A 23,247-nucleotide genomic window follows, 5' to 3' on the forward strand; every position below is an offset into this window, starting at 1 on the left:
CAAGCAGTAGGAATCCATAGTTGTTCAATGAATAGCTATTGGAATAATTGTTTATGCACTACTAAGATTACAAATGGTAATTCTGCAAATTTTCTTTCTTAGGGTGCAGACTTATCCCACGTATTTTGTACCAAAGATGCAGCAGCTGTAATAAAGTCATATAGTCCGGAGCTGATTGTTCATCCAGTGCTGTAAGTAACTTTTTTTTCTTTAAATTATCAAGTCAGGACTACAAGATTGAACATTTCAGTGTGATAGTTCATTGGTTTACAATGTTTCTCTTCCTGAATCACAGGACAGGTGAATTAAAGGTTATGAAAGTGATTATGTATTGCGTATTTTCATTTAAGAGCATGTGCAGATTCTGACCTGTTAGAGCCATGTACGTGTGTTTGCGCGTGCGTGTTTCTGTCAAAGCACAAATTAAAAAAGCAAACGTTATTCTTTCAGCTTGCTTGCTGATGTGTTTGTAATTGTAATGCATTAAACGAGAGCAGTCACAAAATCCAGAACTGAGTATGGGACAAGTCCGCATTTTAGAATCTCTTTTAAAAAGCCAAAATAAAACACTCACATCCCAATTTTTTTCCTTCTTGGTTCTGCATCAGTTTTACTTTCTCACCACTGTGGACATGACACTATACATGCTAAATTACTGCACGAGAAACTGATTTTAATTTTTTATGATTTTCTTTTTAATCTAAACTTCTTAAATGTTTCACCTTGTAGATAACCCTTTAATGACTACATTTGTTAACTAAACTCAGTATAAAATATCAAGGTCTGCTTATATGAATTTGTGAGAGGTTAGTTGGTTTTTGTTTCAGTTGTTGGCTGGAGTGTGTCACTAACTGGATATCTTACAGGCGACATTGTTTGGGTTAGGTTTTGCAAATTGTTAGGAATGAATGTACCAAGTAAGAATCAAGATCTAGAGCCCTATAAGTGAGGCCTACAGTAAGCTTGCAGTACAAATTGCAGTGCATTGGTGTAAATCAGTTCTACACACACTAGAACCTTATATAAACTAGAAAAAACAGTGCTTTAAAAACAAGAATCGAAACATTTGATAAATGCTACTGTAGACAGGATTTAATACTTTAAAAAGGGTGCTAACATGTTTTTTTTAAAGTGATCAACCCTAAAGGGAAGCCTGGGATTGACTGCTACCAGTTAGCCCATTTTAAAGATGTTAAATGTTTTCTGTGTGAAAATTGGAAAAATATGTTTAAAACAAGTAAGCAATCAGGATTTTTTTGGGGGGAGGGGCTTTTTTTAAAAATTATTTTTAAAGCACACCTTTTTGTTTTCCTGGTGTAGACAAGGTAGAGTTGTTTGCATTGCCCTGGTGCAACCACACTAATGTCTATACTCCAATGGCTAGATCCTCAGCTGGTGTAAATTGTCACAGCTTCACTTACTTCAGTGGAGCTATGACAGTTGGGGTAACCAATGTGACTTTATGTGGGAGGAGTTGATACACAGTACCGTTGGCTAGTTTGTGGTAATGAAAAGGTATCGTAAGAAAAAATGAGATAATGTGGTCAGAAAGGAGAGATTGCTGGATCTTCATGAAGTGACGGATTCTCTCTCTCTCTAAATTTCTATATGTGGAATTCCTATGGGTTCTTCTTTCCACACAGATTTTAGCTCAGTGTCTTCTGTAGAATAAAACTGTCAATTTAAAAAAAAAAAAAAAAGTTGCCCCTCTGGTTGCACAGAAAACCTTTTGACGCTAATCTGATGCACTGCCCTATTAATTCTGTAAAAAAGACAAATGCTCTGTGTGTGTGTGTGTGTGAATGAACTTGCCCTATTCATCCAAATAGAATGTTAGGTGTGAAGCCTTGTCACTGTTTGTGTCTATCGCTATTTTTTACACATCAAACTGACTTGGCAGAAACAGTCAGCTAATATACACCTCTACCCCGATATAACATGAATTCAGATATAACGTGGTAAAGCAGTGCTCCGGTGGATCAAAGCAAGTTTGATATAATGCGGATTCACCTATAACGTGGTAAGATTTTTTTTTTGGCTCCCGAGGACCGCGTTCTATCGGGGGAGAGGTGTACTTATTCAGTATGGTTGGATATTGCTGGGAACATTACTTAAACTTGAATAAAGTTTAAGATATAAAAACGCAAACAATGTTCAGGTTTGGTTTTCAAAAAAAAATTTTTACCTCCCTATAAGACTTCTTACCCATTCTCCTGCCTCCAAATGTGAGATAATGATTAAGGGTACGTTTTGGTCATGGGTATTTTTAATAAAAGTCATGGACAGGTCACGGGCAATAAACAATAAGTCACAGCCCTGTGACTTGTCCATGACTTTTACTAAAAATACCTGTGACTAAATCTTACCTGTTGGGAGGGGAGTCCCAACCCCATGCCCCAGCCCTGTTTCCCCTCCCTTCTTCTGTGACCTCCATGAATTGTTTGTGATCTTAATAATGGTCTTTCCTCATAAATGTGAGCACTGTGCATTTTTGCGGGTTCCCAAATGCCTTGATGGAATGTTTTAAATCCAGTTTTGTCTGTGTCAAACACACACTGCCCACATTCACTTTTAAAGCCATTCAAGACTTAGTTGCATCTTTTACATATCATCTCTTATGTGGTATTGAGCTGTCAGTCCCTGTTTCTCCTCTTCCAGCAACAGCAAAACCCATCAGTCCATTTTTTCCTCTCAAACATCCCTTGCATAGTTATCTCTCTTTATGAATGAGAGGCGCTCCCTATAAAAGTTTGCAGAGCTGTTGCATTGTCCTTCTTCGTACCCCTCATTAAAGGTCACCTTTGCTGTGATATCTGCATAATGCATGACAGTGGCTAGGCAGCTGACGTTCTGTGACCCTGCTTGTTATGCCAATCATTATCAGGGCCTTGTGTATTCTGTGTTCACTGATTTTTATTTTGCAGAATTTGACATTTTGCCAGACTGCTGTACAATGCCCCCTTTTAGTGCAGTCAGGAGTCTGACATCTTGTGCTCTCTGCTCTGCTGTGAGCTGACTGCAGCTTCCTCTTTTAGTACTGCTTTCACCTCAAGAGGGAGTACATTACGATAAGTAGCACATTTTCCTGCCTTGCTCTCCTTAAAAGTGCAAGCTGGAACATGAAACGAAAGCTCTCTGGGCTCATCAGGATGGCCTTTGCCTATCTTTTGAAGGTGTGGGTCAGAGGAGGTATGTGACAGCCAGAGGCTGAGCTGATGAGCCTTGGGAGCCAGGCACACGCACTCATGCCCAGGATACAAAATGTCATGGCGTGGGGGTCTGAACAAAGTTTGAGGAGGAAGGTTGTTAGGGCAGAGGGCCAACCTGATGAGCTGCAGGAACTGGGTAGAATTCCATTCCTTGTGAGCCGCAAAGGATGTGGGGCTGAATTGGGTAATTTGCAGTCCTAGGTGTACCACAACTCCTAGTTTCAGACCATTGCCCCATCTGCCACTTGGACAGATGGTGGCAGGGTGCCTGCTCCCCTCCCAGTGAGGCAAGGGTAGCAGCATGAGGCCTGGGAACGATAGAGCTTTACCTAGCTGCCACATACTCCTTTTCCCCCATTACATCCCAGGAGCTGGGTAATAGTAGCCGTCTCTATAACAGAGGTGGGCAAACTACAGCCCACAGGACCATCCTGCTCGGCCCCTGAGCTCCTGGCCCGGGAGGCTAGTTCCCAGCCCCTCCCCGCTGTTCCTCCTCCACCGCAGCCTCACCTTACTGCGCCACCGGCAGCGCAGCTGCAGAGCCCAGCCTGATCCGGTGCTCTGTCCTGCGTGGCTGCCTGTCCTGGTGCAGCCACACCCCCAGCCACCAGTGCTCCAGGCAGCGCGGTAAGGGGGCAGGGAGCGGGGGGGGGGGTTGGATAGAGGGCAGGGAAGTTCGGGGGGGTGGTCAGGGGCCAGGGGTGTGGATAGGGGTTGGGGCGGTCAGAGGGTGGGAAACGGGGGGACAGTCAGGAAGAAGGGGGGTTGGATGGGGCAGCGGGGGGCAGTCAGGGACAGAGGTTCCTGGGGGGCCATCAGGGAACAGGGGGTGGATGGGGCAGAGGTTCCTGGGGGGCCATCAGGGAACAGGGGGTTGGATGCGGCAGGAGTCCGGGGAGGGGGGGCATCAGGGGGAGAGAAGCAGGGGGGGTTGGATGGGGGTGGGGGCCAGGCCATGCCTGACTGTTTGGGGAGGCATAGCCTCCCCTAACCGGCCCTCCATACAATTTCAGAAACCCGATGCGGATCTCAAGCCACAAAGTTTGCCCGCCCCTGCTCTATAGGGAACCTAAACATTCAGCCTTATCAGGAGTAATTTTCTCCTTTATCCAGGGATTCTGTAAAATATACTGCTGCACCTTCTGAGAGGATTTGGCAAGGTAATGCAAAAAAATCAACAAAGTAACCTAATTAACATTGCTGTGGAATTGAATAGCACATGCTGCAAAACTTGAGCCCATAGTGCCTGGATCACAATCTCCCTCTTCACCCCACCATCTCACATCATATTCATCTTTTTTATGTCATCGCATACTTACACTGTAAATTCTTCAGGGTGCCCACTGTGTTGTCATTATAGGCACATACAGTGTCTAGCACAGGAGTGGGAAAACTACAGCCTGTGGGCCACATCTGGCCTGCCAGCCGATTTAATCTGGCCCTTGAGCTCCTGCTGGAGAGTGGGGCCTGGGGCTTGCCCCGCTCCTGTGCTCCAGCCGGGGAACAGGGTCAGGGGCCTGTGTGTGTGTGTGTGTGCGCGCGCGCTGCGGCTCCGCGTGGATTCCGGAAGCAGCAATGTGTTGTGTCCTCCCCCTCCTGCCCCAGCTCCTACGCGTAGGGGCAGCCAGGGGGCTCTGCATGCTGCACCTGCCCCAAGCGCTGCCTCCACAGCTCCCATTGGCCAGGAACTTGTTGCTGCTTCAGGTAAGCGCTGCCTGGAGCCTGCACCCCTGAGCCCCTCCCATGCCCAAAACCCCTGCCCCAGCCCTGATCCCCCTCCTGCCCTCCAAACCTCTCGGTCCCAACCTGGAGCACCCTCCTGCACCCCAAACCCCTCATCCTCAGCCCCACCCCAGAACCTGCACCCCCAGCCAGAGCCCGCACCCCCCGTGCCCCAATTCCTTGCACCAGTCCGGAGCCCTCTCCCACACTCTGAACCCCTCAGTCCCAGCCTGGAGCACCGTCCTACACCCCAAATCCCTCAGCCCCACCCCAGAGCCCGCACCTCCAGCTGGAGCCCTCAGACCCCCCAAACCCTGCCCCAGCCCGCGCCTGCACCCTGAACTCCTCATTTCTGGGCCCCCCCCACCTCCCCCAGAGCCCTCACCCCCTCCTGCATCCCAACCCCAATTTCGTGAGCATTCACAGCCCACCATACAATTTCCATACCCAGATGTGGCTCTTGAGCCAAAAAGTTCGCCAACCCCGGTCTAGCATGTTGAGGTCGTTATTGGAGCCTTTACGTGCTATTGCAGTACAGATGATAAATGTCCCAGTTCATAGAATATCAGGGTTGGAAGAGACCTCAGGAGGTCATCTAGTCCAACCCCCTGCTCAAAGCAGGACCAATCCCCAACTAAATCATCCCAGCCAGGGCTTTGTCAAGCCTGACCTTAAAAACCTCTAAGGAAGGAGATTCCACCACCTCCCTAGGTAACGCATTCCAGTGCTTCACCACCCTCCTAGTGAAGTAAGTTCCAGCTTGCTGACTTGCACACTCAACAGGGTTGTGTGCGGGGGTGGGCAGCACAGGTTTCCTTCTCCTCCCCCCATCAGCGGGAGCACAGAACTTCTCTGGTACCGGAGAGGGGAGAGTGAGCTCCTCTGGCCCTGGGGCCACAGGAGGAGGAGGAGAAGAGCCAGCTCCACCAGCTGTAGTGGGGAGATGACTGCTCCTCTGGCCCTGGGGTCATGACGGGGAGAGGCAGATCCTCCAGCGTTAGGGGATGGGAAGGGAGAAGCAGCTCCGCTGGCTGCCGGGGGGGTGGGTGAGGTGGAGAGGCAGGTCCTCCAGCTGCAGGGGTCACACAAAGTGTCCCTCCAAAAGCAGCCAGATTTTTATTCCTGTGCATGCCCTTGCCAGCCAACCTCCTTCTCTTCCCAGCCTTCCAAGTGTCTGAGTTCCTAGCAGCTTTTGGGCCCCAGTGATATACGCTGCATACAGGCCTACTCAACCAAAAGTATGCGCTGAATGCTCCAAAACTGTGGTGTGTGATATGTGCACTTTGGGATTTGGAACATCCTGGACTCTGTTTCAAACTCTACTCAGTAGAGAGACAGGCAAGTGGTGCATCTTGGCCCTCACTACCTCATTAAGGACTCCATTCCATACCCATTGAAATCAATTACAAAACTTAAGGGGCAGGATCTGGCCCCTGAATGTCAGCTGGCTGTATGAGAAGAGAGAATATTGCAAGGTTAGGCAAGAAGTCTGGCAGATACAGCATTAGTTCCTACGTACTTAACCATCACTACACCCTAGAAAAAGGTCCACCTGATTCACCCCAAATGTAACATACCTTTGCTTTGAGTGAGACTTTGGACTGGGGCCAGCCACCCTGAAAGAGCAAAGGTGCTACTACAGGGGTGATTTCAGAGCAATTTGAGTGCTCCTTTTTCCGCAAAGCCTAGCCTCACTCATCTGCAGTCATACTCTGAGCCCCTGCCAACCTGGGGAACTAAGACTGGCTCAGGGACTAGGACCTATGGCTGTTGCATGCCAATGTATTACCCACAGACCAGCAACTTAGACCATAGGTCTTGTATGTAAATAATCAAGACTCTGTGTGAACTTTTTCCTAATTAGGGTAAAAGTGATTTGTTATAATTCTTGTAGAGAAGATTCCAGGAATTAGTGGGGTTTGTAAAAGTTCTGCAGCAGTTCTCTTCAACGTTTTTTTAATGTCTTGTGTTTGTCTTTACAATGGCAATGCTATAGTTAAAGTTGCATCAAGTCCATTAATGGCAATTAGCCAAGATGGTGAGGGACATAACCCCATGCTATGGATGTCCCTAAATCTTTGACTTCCGGAAGTAGGGACTGGACAATGTGGGATGGTTCACTTGATAATTGCCCTCTTCTGTTCATTCCCTCTGAAGCATCTGGCAGTAGCCACTGCTGGAATACAGGATATTGGGCTAGATGGGCCATTGGTCTGACCCAATATGGTCATTCTTAAGTTCTTACATGGCAGCCATCTGTGCCAGCAACAATATATGGTTTTTGGGGGGAGAGGGGAATTGTAACTACTGTACCCCACTTTAAAAGTACAAGAAAATTATAGGTAGTGTAAAATGTATGAAGTTGAAATTGTCAGCCCACCAGTGCTTAGAATTTTTAATGACTGCAGCTGGTCAGGGCCCCTGTTTCATGATGATCTAAACTATTAAAAAAAAATCTGAGTCAAGGTACATGGTTCCAATATGGCTGTTCCCTGGCATTGCTGCAACAAATTAAAATTGGTAGTGTGATTGAAACCAAACCATGTTGTAACTCAGATAAAGAATTGGATATGTCCAAGTGCAGGCTATAAAATGGCTGTATTGATAGTCTTTGGCAAGGTGGGTAGAGTTGCTCTTGAGTGGCTTTGTTCTTGTGTGAGAAGCCTCAGAGGACAGTTAGGCAGTGGCTCATTTGTCCTGAGGGATCTCTTTGGCAGTGTACATAGGGCTGTATTCTGTCACTTCTGTTGCCCAACAGTCATATAATACCTCTGGGATAGTTAATAAGGAGACATGGATCACAATAGTGTGTTGACCGTACACAGTTCGATGGCTGTATCACCTCTGATCGTGTTGGCACAGTGAAACAAAAGATCCAGTGTTTGAAATCTAACTAGCTGAAACTCTACCCAAGTCTGTTCTTGGATGTTCAACTAGCAACTGTGGCCAAATGTGCTCATTTTGTTGGTTCTCCGTTGTTGCCTGGTAGGATGAATGTGACTGTTTCTTTCAGATGCAGATCTTGATAGAGTCATCCATGTCTTTGTTGTCATGAGGTTAGAAAATGAAGCTGGTGCAGAATGTGGCAGCCCATTTATTAAACAAAGTATCTTACTGTGAACATATAACTTCAGTGCTCTTGGAACTGCACTACTGGATTGCCACCATGGCTCCTGTTTTAGTCTGCAGGTGAAGCCTGCCAGATTCTCTAGTGGTGGTTTTGTTACTGGTAAATCCATGAAGAAAACGGTTGATGTTAAAGATATAGAACCCCCTCTTTCTTTGGTTTGTTTTTGTTTTTGCTTACCTAGTCCACAAATGCAAGGGCATTAAAGATGAAACTAACTCTTGGTATACCTGGGGTCTGCAGCTCAGATATTATATAAAGTCATCCAGTTTGTCTGAAGTCCACTGTGATAATTAACCACAATTTGGTTGATGAATAAAAGTATTAGTATTCTGAATTTACTTCAGTGTAACCCTTTAAATTACCATTTCTTAAAATTCAGATAGGTCTTTTTGGTTCTCGGGTACCTTCTGACCCACAGCATGCCAGTGAAGTCACTTTGATTTGATCTGGTTCATTAAGGCCCTTTATGAGGGAAACTTGGATTGGTAATGGGATTATAGAGCTTTTCACATAAAGGTCACCATTTCAAATCCAGTTCAAGATATTAAATACTGAAAGTTTCTGCTTTCTGATGTCTTTTTCAGTGATCTGTATGAAAAGTTAGTGGACTTGGTTCCATCCCTGGTAGACAGACAGATTTCTACTACAAAATCCATTATTACTGTACACTCCCCTGTCTGCTTCAGAAAAGAGATCAAACATTTAGTAAGCCAAGATGAAAGTACCCTCTGTCCAGGTAGGTGGTCCATCCCAGGTTCAGTCTGAGGCACCTGGGTGGACGGTGTAGGTACTCTTGCATTTCCTGTGCAGCACATCGTTGTTGGTTGCTGTCAGTCTGGTATCTTTCATGAACATACAATTACTGTATTTATTTTATAACATATTTAAACATAGCCTTTCTGAAATAAAATTTAGATTTGTCAATTTACTGCAAGAATAATTGTGTATACGTTTAACAAATAGATCAGTTGTAGGAGTTTATAGATTCACATAACTTCACGATAAAAAGAAAATCCTCCCCCCACACTTTTCTCTAGCTAATCTGCCCAGAATATTCTCTTCCCATCACAACCTCACCCAGGATTTGGCATATTGGTTAATTACTCCACTTTCTAAGATTACTTAAATCCGGGAGCTATACACTGTGTGCTGGTTTTAAATCTGTTTATCTACTGTATAAGGTGCCTCAGTGTAAATGTCAGCAGATCTAAATTTCAGTTTGCATTAATATAATTACCTGAAACACTGGACAAACACAAGTGAAGCCCATTGAGTCACATATCAGAAACTTTTTCTTACCTTTGAAGATAAGACTCTGCTTAGACTTTTGAAACTGGCCACTTAAAAAATATAAATGGCTTTATCTGATTTTATATAACAGAACTTTGTAGTTTTTATGCCAATTTATTTGGAGTTGCCTAAATGAGTCTTAGGCCAGGTCAATACTATGAACATACATTGGTATAACTGTTACACAGAAGTGTGAAAAATCCACACCCCTTGACCAACACCATTATACTGTTCTAACCCACGGTATAGACAGTACTGTGTTCACGGGGGAGCTTCTCCTATCAACATAACTAACATCTCTTGCAGAGGTGGTGTGACACTACGCCCCATGTTCTTCTAGAGATATTGTTATGATTATGGCATAACTATATGTGTTTTGTGCAAGATGGATCCTGTAGGATATCACTGCGAAGGTTATGATGCACTGAATATGATTATCCTATTTGTATGGATGTATCATTTTGATATCTGAAGTTAGGAATATTGTCTATGCATCTCTTACAAATGTGATTACACCTGGGGAACACCCACAAGGCAGAATGCAATCAGTCTAGATGGCTGGCTGGGAAGGGCCATTAGGGAGAACAATAGGTCTTAGAAGAAGCTAATCTCCTGGGGGGGGTGGGGAGGAGCCTTCCTGAGGACACTACTAACAGCCTCTGAGTCATGGCTGCTATAACACTACAGGGGCATGTGACCAGATTACCTGGTACTGGACTCCATCTTGGAATACCAGTATTTTTCCACTGAAAGGCATGGGAACCAAGATGGGAGACAAAAGGTTCATGCCATATGCAAAAGCTATTTAAGTCAGGGGAGTGACATCGTGGTTCTTCACTGACTCCCTGCCCAAAGAGACTCCTGGAAACACCTGAGGAAAAAGGACTAAACTTGGGAGAACCTAGGCTAGAGGGATTTCTAGCTTGCGAAAGGAATATCTGTGGTTTTTAAGCTGTGAGCAAGTGCAGCTGGCCCCTCAAGAATCTCTTCAAACTGCTTAAATCAACAATTAGGGTGAGAATTTGCTACTCATATCCAATCTCTTTAGTGTATTAAGCTTAAATTGTGTTTTTGTTTATTTGCTAGGTAATTTGCGTTCATCTGTTTGCTATCCCTTATAATCACTTAAAATCTATCTTTTGTAGTTAATAAACTTGTTTTTGTTTTGTCTAAAATCAGTGTGTGGAAATCATAACTTGGGGCAGAAAGTTGTTGCATATCTTCTTCCACATTGAGGGAGGGAGCAAATTTCATGAGCTTACGCTGCACAGTTCCCTGTGCAGCGCAAGACTGTATAATTTGGGTTTACCCTCCAGAGGGGTGTATGCCTGGGAGCTGGTAAGTGCCCTAGCTGTATAGCCTTCCCATGCAGGGACTGGTCAGAAAGCCTGTCAGCGTGTTACTACAGCTGTGTTACTACCTCTGTGCTGGTGAAAGTGAGAGACCGGGAGCGTGTCTGCAGCTTCTCACAGCATTACAGGGTGAATGGGAGCCCAGGCTTGTGAGTTGCGGGGGGCTCAGTGGTACCCCAGTTCCAGTTGGCACTCTGGGGGGGGGAACCCATCACAGGTGGATTAACTACCTCAACGGGAGAAGCTCTCCCACTGGCATAGTAGATCTTGGCTGAAGTGCTGCAGCTGCACTGATGCAGCATTGTAAATATAGACCTGCCCTTAGAGTGCACTGCTAATGAGCAAGACTTGGAAAACACATTCTCCAGTGATGAGTGAAATTATTGATTGGGTGACTGCACCTTGGCTTGCCAGTGCTCTGCTTCCTTGCACAACAATTAGCCTCCATTTGGGCAGATGCAGAACTCTGATTACAAAAGAAAACGAAAACAAACTTCAGGACTAGCAAGTCTTGCCACACTCTTGCTTATGAGTTTATGGCTTTATTTTTCTATCACCTTCCACAGTTCCTAGTTACTCACTGCAGACTGTCTCATACGTATTTTGGGTGTACAAAGAAGGAAGAATAACAAGCACATAAGATGCTGATAAATACACCTATGCATACTTCTGCCCTTTTTACCAGTAGCCAGGGGAGAATCAGGGAGACATTTGCTGGGCCTTTCAGGAAGGTGCCTTTGGATCCCACTATGGGGACACTTCCTCTTTCTTATTTATATCTATCATTTAATTTACCATTATTAAGGGAACTTAGTCAAAAAAAAATCTGATGGTATTTCACATTGCTATTATTTGGCTAGCCTGGAGCTAAGCAGATGCTTAAAGGTTCACAGCATTTGAAGAAAAGCTGCCACTTTGGCCTGCCTCAGGAATGTTTTGATTGCAGATATCTGCAAAGCAACTGTATAGTTTATGCTTCAGATTTACAAAGTATTATTACTTGGATTCAACCTCCAAGTGGATTTTCACTATGAGATTTTCATTCCCACCATAGGGGAATCCAAACTCTTGCCCAGTCACCCCACTCAAAAAAAGATTTTATTTGGGGACATCCCTAATTTTCATTTGGTCAATTTTTGCATTGGATTGTTAATCCTTTTTGCATTCTCAAATGTTATATGTTGGACTTGTAAGAAATTCCTGGCTCCTTTTTATATTGTTAATGCTATTCTTTTGGGACATTCCTAGGGCTTCTTACGCTTCAGGAGTAGGAGTCCTGCAGAGGTAATATCTGTTGGATAAGAGAACATTTGTTTCTCATAACTCTGCTTCTCTGAAGATCTCATCTTTCATTATTCTTGTTCTTCTGACCAGTTCCCCTCAGAGCCTGATGGTTGTTTTTTGAAGGAGGTTTCTCTTGCACTTTTTCATTTTTCCCCCTTTTGAGGTTCATTTTTGATTGTGTTGATCATTTTGAATAGTCTTCTCTCTGGGAGCTTAGGCTAGTGATCAGCTGAAGGCACTGACTGGAATGTCTAGAGGATAGCAATTGCATTCCTTAGGGCAGAGGTTCTCAACTTTTCCAGACTACTGTACCCTTTTCAGGCATCTGATTTGTCCTGCACATCCCAAGTTTCACCTCACTTAAAAACTGCTTGCTTACAAATCAGAGATGAAAATACAAGCGTCACAGCACACTATGACTGAAAAATTGCTTACTTTATCACTTTTTTATTATATAATTGTAAAATAAATCAATTGGAATATAAATATTGTACTTACATTTCAGCGTGATACTTGAGTCTGTTTTTCACTTGTGAGTCTTGTCATTCTGGGAGGCAGTGAAGTGACAGCAACAACTGTTTTTTTCAGAGTAACAGCCGTGTTAGTCTGCATTCGCAAAAAGAAAAGGAGTACTTGTGGCACCTTAGAGATGTTTTTTTCCACATTGAGTCTATTCCTACTCTCAGGGCCGGTGTTAGGAGGTGGCAGGCAGGGCAATTGCCTGGGGCCCCACACTACGAGAAGCTAAGTTGCTCAGGCTTTGCATTCCATCCTGGGTGGCGGGGCTTGGGCTTCAGTTTTCTGCCCTCGGTCCCAGTGTGTCTGAGGTCGGCCCTGACGATCCCATAAAGACAAACTTGCGACCCACAGTTTTGAGAACTGCCGAGATAGTATATAGAGCAGCATAAATAAGTCGTTGTCGGTGTGAACTCTTAGTTTGTCCTGAGTTTACTAGTGCTTTTTATATACCCTTTTGTAAAACTAAGCAGATATATAGATGAGTTAATGTACCCCCAGAGGTACACCTACCCTAGGTTGAGAACCACTGACTTAAGGGGTCAACACAGTGACCAGTAAGAAGTGGGGGTGTCTAGTTTTTACTTTGGTTGAGAATCCTGCAAGATTGTATCTTCAGTGAAACAAGGTTACGTGTTAGGTAATTACCCCATACTGGTTACAGTAACAGTGTTACATCTGTAATTTGGTGTGTGTGTGTGGTGTAGAGTATAAGATGGCAATTTTATAATTTATGTATTCAGAACTATTATGCAATATAAGCAATCCATATTTCTCTTTAGCTGTGCAATCATAGGTATTCTGAACACCACCGATACTCTGAAATGAAGTGGGTTTGATGCTACTCTAGGCAGTACTTACTCTGATTCCCTTATTAAAAAAACAATAACCCAGCAATCATTTTTCAGCATTTCTTTATGTCAGTGAATTTTGTGGTGGCATCATCATTATTGTTGCTCCTAATCTCTGGTTCTTTCTGGCAGTCTGCTTTGTGTTCTTTCTTGATGTGAAATTGCAAAGAAGTGTTGCATGAAAGTTAATGTTTGTAAAATGCTTTGAAGATGAAAAGGAGTACAGAAATGCTAAATATTATCACCAAAGGCAAAATAAGCAGGATTGGCTCGACATCGGATTTTGTATTTCTGAACAAATGGTTGTCTTAAAGAGTGTGTATCATTGGTTGAGCTGAGGAAACAAAACTTTCAAGCTTGAAAATAAAAAAAAATAGTGAATTTTCTGCTATGAGGTTATGTTCATGAACTGTCCGAAAAGCGACAACATAGTTATGCAACTACTGATGACTTGGATTCAGCTATTAGCCTAAATTTAACAAACCTCTTTTATTTATTACATGCATTTGTTCTTTCCTAGCCAAAATCATTTTAAAGTCATGCTTTTCAAAGCTTCTCTTTTAGCATGGAATAAAACCTTGTTACATAACACTTAAATTGCAGAATGCAGAAGAGGAAAAGTAATTTAATAAATGAATAAAACAGTGGCCCACATTACATTTTTTTTTCCAGAAATGGTACCTTTATTAGAATTTGGGTTACTGGAGCCTTTCCACATACTCGATTGTGTGTAAAAATGAATAATTTTTTAAGAATGCTTTAGAAGCTCAAGACTTCCAGTAGCACATTTCTACTTGCCTTTAATGTTTTTCATATATCTGATTAGAGAGAAGACAGAAAATATCTATTTGGAGACTGTTTTATTACTGTTCTTTGTGGGTTTAAAGGAGACAAACTTTAATTAGAAATTGGGTGTCAGTACACTAAGCAAGGAAACTGTTGCAGGGACACACATTTTTATCAAATGGTGGTTTGTCTCATTTACCTATGCACTGGTTCATCACTTCTGCACAGCAATCCTATTTTTGACAGAACCATTTTGGAATCTCAGCACAAAGTGTCTTTTGGGAGCTTGTCCTAGTGCATTATGGGATTCCTGAAGCAGCTCTTGCTAGTCAGAGGGGCTTTTGGCCAACTTCCAAATGAGGCACTGCATCATGGGTTGGGTTGAAGAGAACTGGTTGAGCTCATATAGCTGCAAATGCTTTTGACTCCTGCCTCACACTTGAAGAAAATCATTGTAGAGTGTGCTAGTTCTGACAGACCTAAGCTAAATGTTTGCTCCCAAGTGTTATGACCAATCGTTATAACTGATGCTTCTAAAACACCTAGGATGGCTGTTATCTGTAAACACGAAGCTTTTGTACGAATGTTGCAAATTCAAGATTTTCCAAGTAATAGTATCTTGCAACACTTTTTTTGCTTAAAGTAGAGAGGATTTGCTGGTCATTCCTTTGTTATAATGTAGTTTTGCTAATGCCGTTTAAAAAGAAGCAAAACCAAAGTCCTACTTCCTGCCTTCCATAGTGTTTTACTACCTCTTCACTCACATGCTAATTAATCCTCACAATACTCCTTGGAGTTAGGTAAGTGCATGGAAAATATTAGGGCTTGTTGACCAGACCAGGGCTGACCAGAGAATTTTGGGAGCCTGGGGTAAAATCTGAAACTGAGCAACCCCCCCCCCACACACCTTCCAAAAAAAATTCTACTCGGGGAGACCCGGGGAGAGACATTGTGGATGGTGAGCTTGCCCTTCTCTCACCCTGCAGTGGTGGCTCCCATCCTGCAGGGTTGCAGCACCCCTCAGATTCGGCCCTCCATCATGACAGACAGGCCACGGAGTCTAATTCCAGTGAGTGGCATTGTGACATGGCGTACAGGGTTGCAGCACCACACAGGTTTTGCGGGCCCAGGGCAAACTGATCACCGTCCCCAGAAGCCCTAGACCAGAATAGTCGTTGCAGAGAAACCTATTCTGCAACTGATTAGAGTTTGCAATGGCTGTTCTGGACAGCTTCCCCATGTAGCACTACGGAAGTGTGACGTATTTCTACTGGATAATATCACCAGTTGGATAGTTTGATTTTTCTGTTAATTGACAGGGAATGAGGGGGACAGTGGCCATAACTGAACATCCGAGGAAAAAAATACAAGTAGATCATAGCTTTGCCATGTTAGAACAATGAACAGCGGTACTCATTCCAAAAAAGGCTGTGGTGTACTCTTCAAACATGTAGCAGTTTGAGCTCATTATTCTCTAATTACAATTTTTCAAAGGTTCCAGTAACAAGCAAATGTCCGTTACCATTAAGTATGAGACTTAACATTCAAAAGTCAGGATAGTTACTAATAGCAAAATGTCCAGGTGCTAAGTTGACCCCTTTTAAAAGAGGTGGAAAGGGCACACAAAATGAACTACTTTTTGTAATTTCAGTTGGTTTTAAAATATACCAGGTTTTGGTATCAGAGTACACTTATTGAGAGGGAGGAGCTAAATTCCTTCCACCATTATTCTGTTTCTTTCCCTTCCACCAGCAAGTAGGGAAACCTGCTGTTCCCTTTTCCCTCTCTCCACAGTCACCCAAACAGGATCTGAATAGTGTACATTCTTCATGTCTTTGCATCTTCCCACTCATGGGGATGAGCCTGTGAGCGCAGCCAAATGGTTGCACCTTCTTGTTGGTGTGCTTAAGTGCCCCTCCACACCTGCCGTCTGTGCTCATGAGTATTCTGAGAGTGAGGCTATAAAAAGCGGGTGGGCTGGCACCCCTGCCGCCTCAGTTCCTTCCAGCCACAGCAGCAGCCAGACCTCTACTTTTCCAGACCCATCTGATCTGGGTCCTTCTCTAGTGAATTCAGTGCCTTCTATTTAGCCAGTTTTAGTTTTAAGGATGGTTAATTAGCTGGTTCTTTTTAATTTTCTGTGAAGGTTTGTATTCCTTAGGCTAGTTAATTCCTACTTTGGTTCCAACCACCAGATCTGAAAACAAGAAGACAAGGCTTCAAGAGGTGTGCCTGTTGTCCAACAGTCTTCTCAGCGTCAGACACCCATACCAGATGCCTGTTGTGGCTCAGAGAGGGTCACTCTTCTTCGAGTGGCTCAATTTGCAGCACTTTAACTGCTGGACTCACAAGGAATGCCAGAATATGCTGCAGGCCTCATTACTGCAGGAATCTCTGGCTGCAAAAACTCCCAGATCTGGCACATTTAAAGGGTCTGTACATAACCATAAGAGAGTTGCGCTTGTTACCTTGAAGTCTAAGGAGGTTGAGAGCCCTATGCCAAAGGTTCCAGTCTCTGCCCCAGGATCAGAATTCAAGGCTTCAGTGGGGACTGATTCCAGACTATTGTATCTGACCTCAAAGCTCTCAGAGGATCCCTTTGCCAGTCTCTGAATTCAGAGGCAAACCACAGGAGAAACTTTCAAATCCATCTAACTGAATTCTAAGGAGAACTCTGCAGAATAAGAAGGTTTCTATAAGCAGGGCCAAATCTCATTCAGGGGAATCCTCAGACTCCAATCTAAGGACTGCAAATCCTAAACAAAACAAAAATCTGGCATGGGGTAAATCTCAGGTTAAGAGCCATGTTCTGATTTCTAAGATTGTATTGGATCTGAAGAGATTCAGCAGTAGATTCTGTATCTCCCATCCACACTGTATCAGCTCTCACAGTGGTATTGCAAGTGCACCATATGGTTCTGCATTTGGACCTATTGTCACATTTGCAACGAGACAATGTTGTCTCATCTCCCAAATGGAAAGCAGCAAAGAGGAAGAATCCTGTTAGTTCTTCTGCTCCAATCTCCCCACCAGAGAAAAGAAAGTGATCAGACAAATCGTTGTAGATATCCCTGGACACTTTCTTTTAAAATGCCTTTGGGATTCCCCAATAAAGTTATTTTGCCCTTCTTGAGTTTTACATATGACAGGTCCTGTAGTTTCTCCAATAATTAGAGTCCGAGTCAAGATCAGATGCGAGGGTAGAGCTGTAGTCTGAAGAAGTTTTGAAACATGTTAAGCATACCCATATACCTCCTATGTTCCATTCTCATTAGAAAGATTACATCTCCTAAATACAGCGCTTACAGAACATCACACCCTCCTAGCCTGACTTTGGTTACTGGTATGATTGGGAGATACTGCTCTTGTCTTGTTGGCCCTATTAGCCCTTTCTTAGGCAGTATGGGAATGTTCCACATTCTAATCAAGGTAGAAACTCCTTTCTAATATAGGCCAGAAAAGTATCACTCCTTGGATCAGAGACTCCTGGATCCGTCATCTTCACCTGGTTTTAGGGAGCGTTCTTCCACTATAGTTCCTGATGCATTATCAGAGGAAGAAGCAGCACCTGCTGCTCAATTTGAATGTGAGGATTTGGAGCCAGATCTTGACGAGGAATCTTTCATGGATGAAAATCTTGATGTTGCTTCGGCATCCTCCCCACGTGAGGCTGCAATACAATTACATGACTTGATCTCTCCCATCAATCACAGACCAAGAAACTTCCCATGCTGTATTCAGCGTTCTGGGTTCTCAGTCTATAACTAAGATTACCCTTCCCATTTTAGGCACGTACAGGCAGTTTGGACTTCTCTATTATGGCAGACTATGCTGAAAAAAAGCCAGCATATTGTACCAATTACTGTATGAAGGTTCTCGTTCTTTCATATACACGCTACCTCTAATTCTCATGTGGTGGTAGTGTCAATATAAAGATCCAGAGGACAGTTACATTCTACTCCTTCTGACGGAGAGGGAAAGAAAATGGGATGCAATTGGTAGAAAAGCGTTTTCATCTCCTTTGCTCAATGTTTGAATGGCAAATTCAGGCAGGGAGATTGCACTATAAGTACCACTTAAGGGAGAAAATGAGCATAGAGTATTTGCCAAAGTGCTTCTCGAAGACCAAAGGAAACTTGGCAGCGCCTTCATAATGGAGGGTGAAATAATGGCTAAACATTTGTTCAGAGCTTCTTATGATTCATTGGACTCAGTAGCAAGAGTGAGTGTGTCAGCTATTGCACTACACAGACATACTTGGCTTTGTTTGTCTGCTCTCCTACCTGAAACTAAATCCAAGGTAGAAGACCTTCTTTTCAAAGGCTATGGGTTATTCAGTAATTAAGAGAAAATGAAGGACACTAGGTCAACTAAAGATGCTGGGAACTCTGCCAGCCTCCAAGAAAGAGGACCTCAGAACTTGTTTTCAGATATCCTAGACAGTTCTATCCCCCTTCCTCTTCATTGTCTTATTTTTCACAAAGATACCTCTTTCTGCATGAACAGCCCCCTCCTTCCCAGCCACAACAGAGGCAAAAGGCTTTAAAGCCCCAAAGGAAGGGGAGGTAGTCTTCAACATTTGTCTTCAGGATTGAATCTTAAACCTCAAATTTAACCTTACTTAGACAACTGACTGACCAAAACCTTATCAGATGAAGGCCTTTCCAAGGTTGTAGTTCAAGTGGTCTCTCTCTTTCTGAGACATTAGGGCTTTTGATAAACAAGAAAAAAATCTCTACACAAAGGATTTCCTTTACAGGAGCAGTTCCTGATTCTCATGTAGGAACAGAGCCTTTCTGCCTGAAATCTTTTCTACCTCACAACCAGAACAAGGTAGTGCAAGTCTTCATAAACAACACAATGGCAGTGTATTATATGAACAAATGGGGGGAATTCTTTCTCTACAACAGCACGAGAAAGCAGTTGTGCTTTGTGATTATTTATCCCGTAGCTCTTCGCCTCGTAAGCAAGGACTGCATACTGGTGGATCAAAAGAGCAGAGATGTAATGGAACTTCATGACTGATTGTTAAAAATATCAGTGATAGATGAGATCATCACCCTGTGGGGGTTCTCAGACATACTTCGCATTTTGTCTGGTTGCAAATAAATGTATCAGAGGTTTTGCTCAAGAAGGGGGAGAGGCAGTCTGTCTATATTGGATGACTTTCTACTGGAGTGGGGAAAAGGTCTGCCTTGTATCTTTCCCCCCTTCCCTCTCCTCCAAAGGTGATAAAGAAGATAAGATAAGACAGAACCAAAATAACGTTGATTCCCCTAGCATGGGCAAGGCAACAGTGGTTCTTAGACTTTTTCCAGCTCTCCAAGGGTGTATATAGGCTTGTCCTTGTGGCCAAAGACTTATTACATTCTGCCCTTCTGTTGAGTCATCTCCTGACACCCTATTATTGCGTCTGACTGCATAGCCTATAGGAATCTAATGTACCTTTGGAAATCTTGCACATCGGAAGTGTCACTAGCATTGATTAACTCTAGAAAGCAGTTTACTGGAAGGTATTATCTCAAGTGGAATAAGTTTGTGAAATGGGCAAGCAAGAAACATGTATCCATCAGTAGCAGCAATTCAGTCTATTCTGGAATGCTTTAATTAAATCATTTTGGGGTTTTCTATCTTCTCCTTTGAAAGTTCACTTAACAGCTATAGCTGTCTGTAATGTGTTGGTAGATAAATCAGTCTTTGCACATAATACGTTAAAGGAATTTATGAAGGGACTTGTCAGTATGTATCCATGCATAAAAGTTTCAGTCCCATCCTGGGATCTCAAATTAGTTCTTACGCAGACTTCCTTTGAGGCCACAGCAGAGTGTTCTTTGTTCTACTTGTCTATCAAAATGGCTTTTGTCATAGCTATGACATCAGCTAGACAAATGAGTGGATTAGATGCCTGCCTAGTGTATCCTTCATTCACTGTCTTCCAGAGAATATGGTGGTGCATTGCTCTAATCTTAGTTTCCTTCCCAGGGTGGTGTGTGACTTTCACCTTTTAATCAAACTATTAATTATCCAGTGTCTTTTCCCTAGACCTTGTACTCATGTAGACAAGACAGAGCTGCATACTTTGGATGCTAAAAGGCTTAGGCCTGGTCTACACTCGGGGGGGGATCGACCTAAGATACGCAACTTCAGCTACGAGAACAACGTAGCTGAAGTCGACTTATCTTAGGTCAACTTACCTCGTGCCCTCATGGATCAGGGTCAACTGCTGCTGCTTCCCCGTCGACTTCGCTTCTGCCTCTCGCCGCGGTGGAGTACAGGAGTTGACGGCAGAGCGATTAGGGATAGATTTATCGCATCTACCCTAGATGTGATAAATTGATCCCCGATAGATCGATCACTAACCGCCAATCTGGAGGGTAGTGTAGACATACCCTTAGTGTCTTAACAGTGTCTTCATTTCATACGCTGATAACCATAAGGGACTCTCTCTCTCTTCATAGATGCTAGTTAGTTGGGTTAGGCAGTGCAAGCAGGAGCGCTGTGAACTAGTATCCATTCCACCCTCCTTGGGGGTTAGATTACACTCTACTAGAGCAATTGCAGCCTTTGTAGCACACCTTAGACCTGCTCAAATTGCGAAGATCTGTCGAACTGCAACTTGGAGCTCTGTATGTACACTTACAAAACACTACTCCCTAGACTTAGCATCTCAGTGGAATGTGCAATTTGGAAGAGCATTACTATGATCCCTGTTCAATTAGGACCCCAGATCATACCTTCCTTACAGGAAGTGCTGCTTATCAAACTATCTCATGAGTGGAAATATGCAGAGGATACTAAAAGAAGAAATGAAGATTAATTACCTGTAATGAGAATTCTTTGAGATGGATTCTGCATTGTCTCACTCCCTGCCCACCTTCTCCTCAGAATCTTAAGTCTGAAGAGGAAGTGGAAGGAACAGAAGTGGCAGAGGGTGTCAAGCCCCCTTTCGTAGCCTCAGCCTTGGAATGTTCCAGAACACAGAGGGGAGTGGTGGGTGGTGATGCTCTCATTTGGCATTGCTCTGAGCAGGTTTTCCTGAGGTGTACCCACTGGCACATCCCCAGTAGTGTGAATATACAGAGTCCATCTGAAAGAACTCCATTACAGGTAAATAACCTTCATCTTCCTTTGGGGAAATACAGCATGTATCGTAGGGAACAATTCTACAGGGAGAATGATTAGGTCTAAGAGATCTCTTCCATCTCTGAGGCTTTTTCCAGTATGGAAAGATGCACTGTTTTAACTAAATAGATGTAAAAATCAGTCTAATTAAACCAGTGCAGATCCATAATCCTAGATGTATTTAAACTTGTTTAACCCTTTCTTAAATTGGTAATGTATTGATACTGCTGTATTGGGTGTTTGCACAAGTTGAACTCACTCAATTGTTAAATCAGTTTCATTAAACAACTGCATTTTTCTAGTATACACAAGGACTCATGTACTAATCTAAAGGAAATCTATTATTTCTCCAGTGGCACTTACCTTTATACTGTAGTTTTCCAAGTTCCTCATGCTGGCATATTTTAAAATTCAAATCAGAATTTTGTAGAACTCGACTTGTTTGACTTTTTTTTTTACAGTTGAGGCTTATAGTAATGTCAGTGAACCTTACCTTCGTAAAGGTGAAGGATAAGTAAATAGACACATCGTTTACCACAAATCTGTTTTTCAAAGATGGTTTCTTTACAGTTTTGGGTAGTGATTTGAGGGGAGTCTGAGCTCTATATAGAACAGAGAACACCAGTCCTTTTAACTAATGAAATAGCTGGCCATTTGAACATAAAGATCCTGATCCCTAGAATTCCTAATTAAAGCATTGATTGTGCATCTGTGTAGCATCCTGTTCAAGTGAACAGGATTCCTTGTGGGATCAGAGTCTGCCTGCACAGATCTAATTGCAAGACTGGGGCCTTTGCTAACAGGCGTTCCACTCCTTAGAGAGCGCTTAGGCCCCAAATGGTTCCCAATTCTCCTCTCCTCAGTAAGATGAAAAAACAAACTTTCAACAAAACAAAAATCTGTTTATTTCACTAGAGGGCAAAAACCGGCATGATAGCAGTAATGTTTGGCTAACCTCAGATGTACATGGGAGATGCTAGATTTCAGATTTGAGAGTGTTGAAAGTAAATGCTTTGTACTTGTTTTCCCTACGTAGTGACCGTCCTAATGCTGTTCATGAAGTGGAAAAGTGGTTGCCGCGACTGCATTCAGTTGTCATAGGACCTGGTTTAGGTAGAGATGACGTACTACTTGAGAACGCTAAGGTAATGTGTACTCTAGTATTTTGCTCTACATCTTTGTTACTGAATTTTATAAACCAAGTTTTCAGTTTTTGTGCAGCTAAACTAATATTTTTCAGTGGGGTTATTGTGTAATAGTCTTAATGGAGCCATTAAAATATAGTTTGAAAGCAACATCTGTAATAGGATTACTGGCTATAAGTGAATCAAAACTGCCTTCAAATGAAATTTCTATAAACAATTTCTTTTTGTTATGACTGGTAGTAGTCAAGATCTGTTGGTCACTAAATGTGAGTAACTATAATTTAAAGAGAAAAGCTAAAACTAGAAGTTGCCCAGCCTTTGTGGTGAGGGTCATAGATCTTAGGGCTTGTCTAAGTGGCAAGTTGGTGCATGGCAAGCCACAGTGAGAATCTGCAGCATGCTAGACTGTCACACATTAACTCACTGCGTGGACTCTGCTACCACACATTAACAGTTACAAGGTACACTTTGATGTACTGCCATTTCAAATGGGAGGCAAGCTTGTACACTGTAGATTCATCCTCTGGCTTCCTGTTGGCTTGCCATGTAGACAAGCCCTAAGTCATATTTTCACCATCAGAAACTCAGAGTGAGGCTTGAAGCTCATGCATCCAAGTGGTTTATTTTGATCACTTTCATTTTGATAGTAAATCTGTAAAAACAAAGGCCAATATTTTCTAACGCAGGTGTCTAAAGTTAAGCACCTAACTCTATATATTTAGGCTCCTATGTTAGAAAACGTTGTCCCCAACCCCTCCCCGCCCCCCCCCTTTTTTTTTTAACAGATTCATCACCAAAATGGAAATGATCAAAAATAATCACTGAAATGCTTAAGCTTCA

At 43.2% G+C, this 23,247-nt stretch overlaps 1 protein-coding gene across 5 annotated transcripts in view; it reads left to right on the forward strand.

Annotated features, from left to right (window-relative positions):
• Window positions 1-23,247, forward strand: part of NAXD (NAD(P)HX dehydratase) — a 71,381-nt gene that overhangs the window by 11,980 nt on the left and 36,154 nt on the right. For all 5 annotated transcript variants that reach the window (XR_007357310.2, XM_048855149.2, XM_048855129.2 and 2 more), the window contains exons 5-6: window positions 103-191; window positions 22,299-22,407. Coding sequence is in view for 4 of the 5 variants with exons in the window: in XM_048855149.2 (XP_048711106.1) it covers window positions 103-191; window positions 22,299-22,407 (198 nt within the window). In the remaining variant the exon portion in view is untranslated. The remainder of the gene's footprint in view (window positions 1-102; window positions 192-22,298; window positions 22,408-23,247) is intronic.

Source organism: Caretta caretta, chromosome 1 (assembly GCF_965140235.1).
Source record: "Caretta caretta isolate rCarCar2 chromosome 1, rCarCar1.hap1, whole genome shotgun sequence".
Classification (NCBI taxonomy): Eukaryota; Metazoa; Chordata; order Testudines; family Cheloniidae; genus Caretta; species Caretta caretta.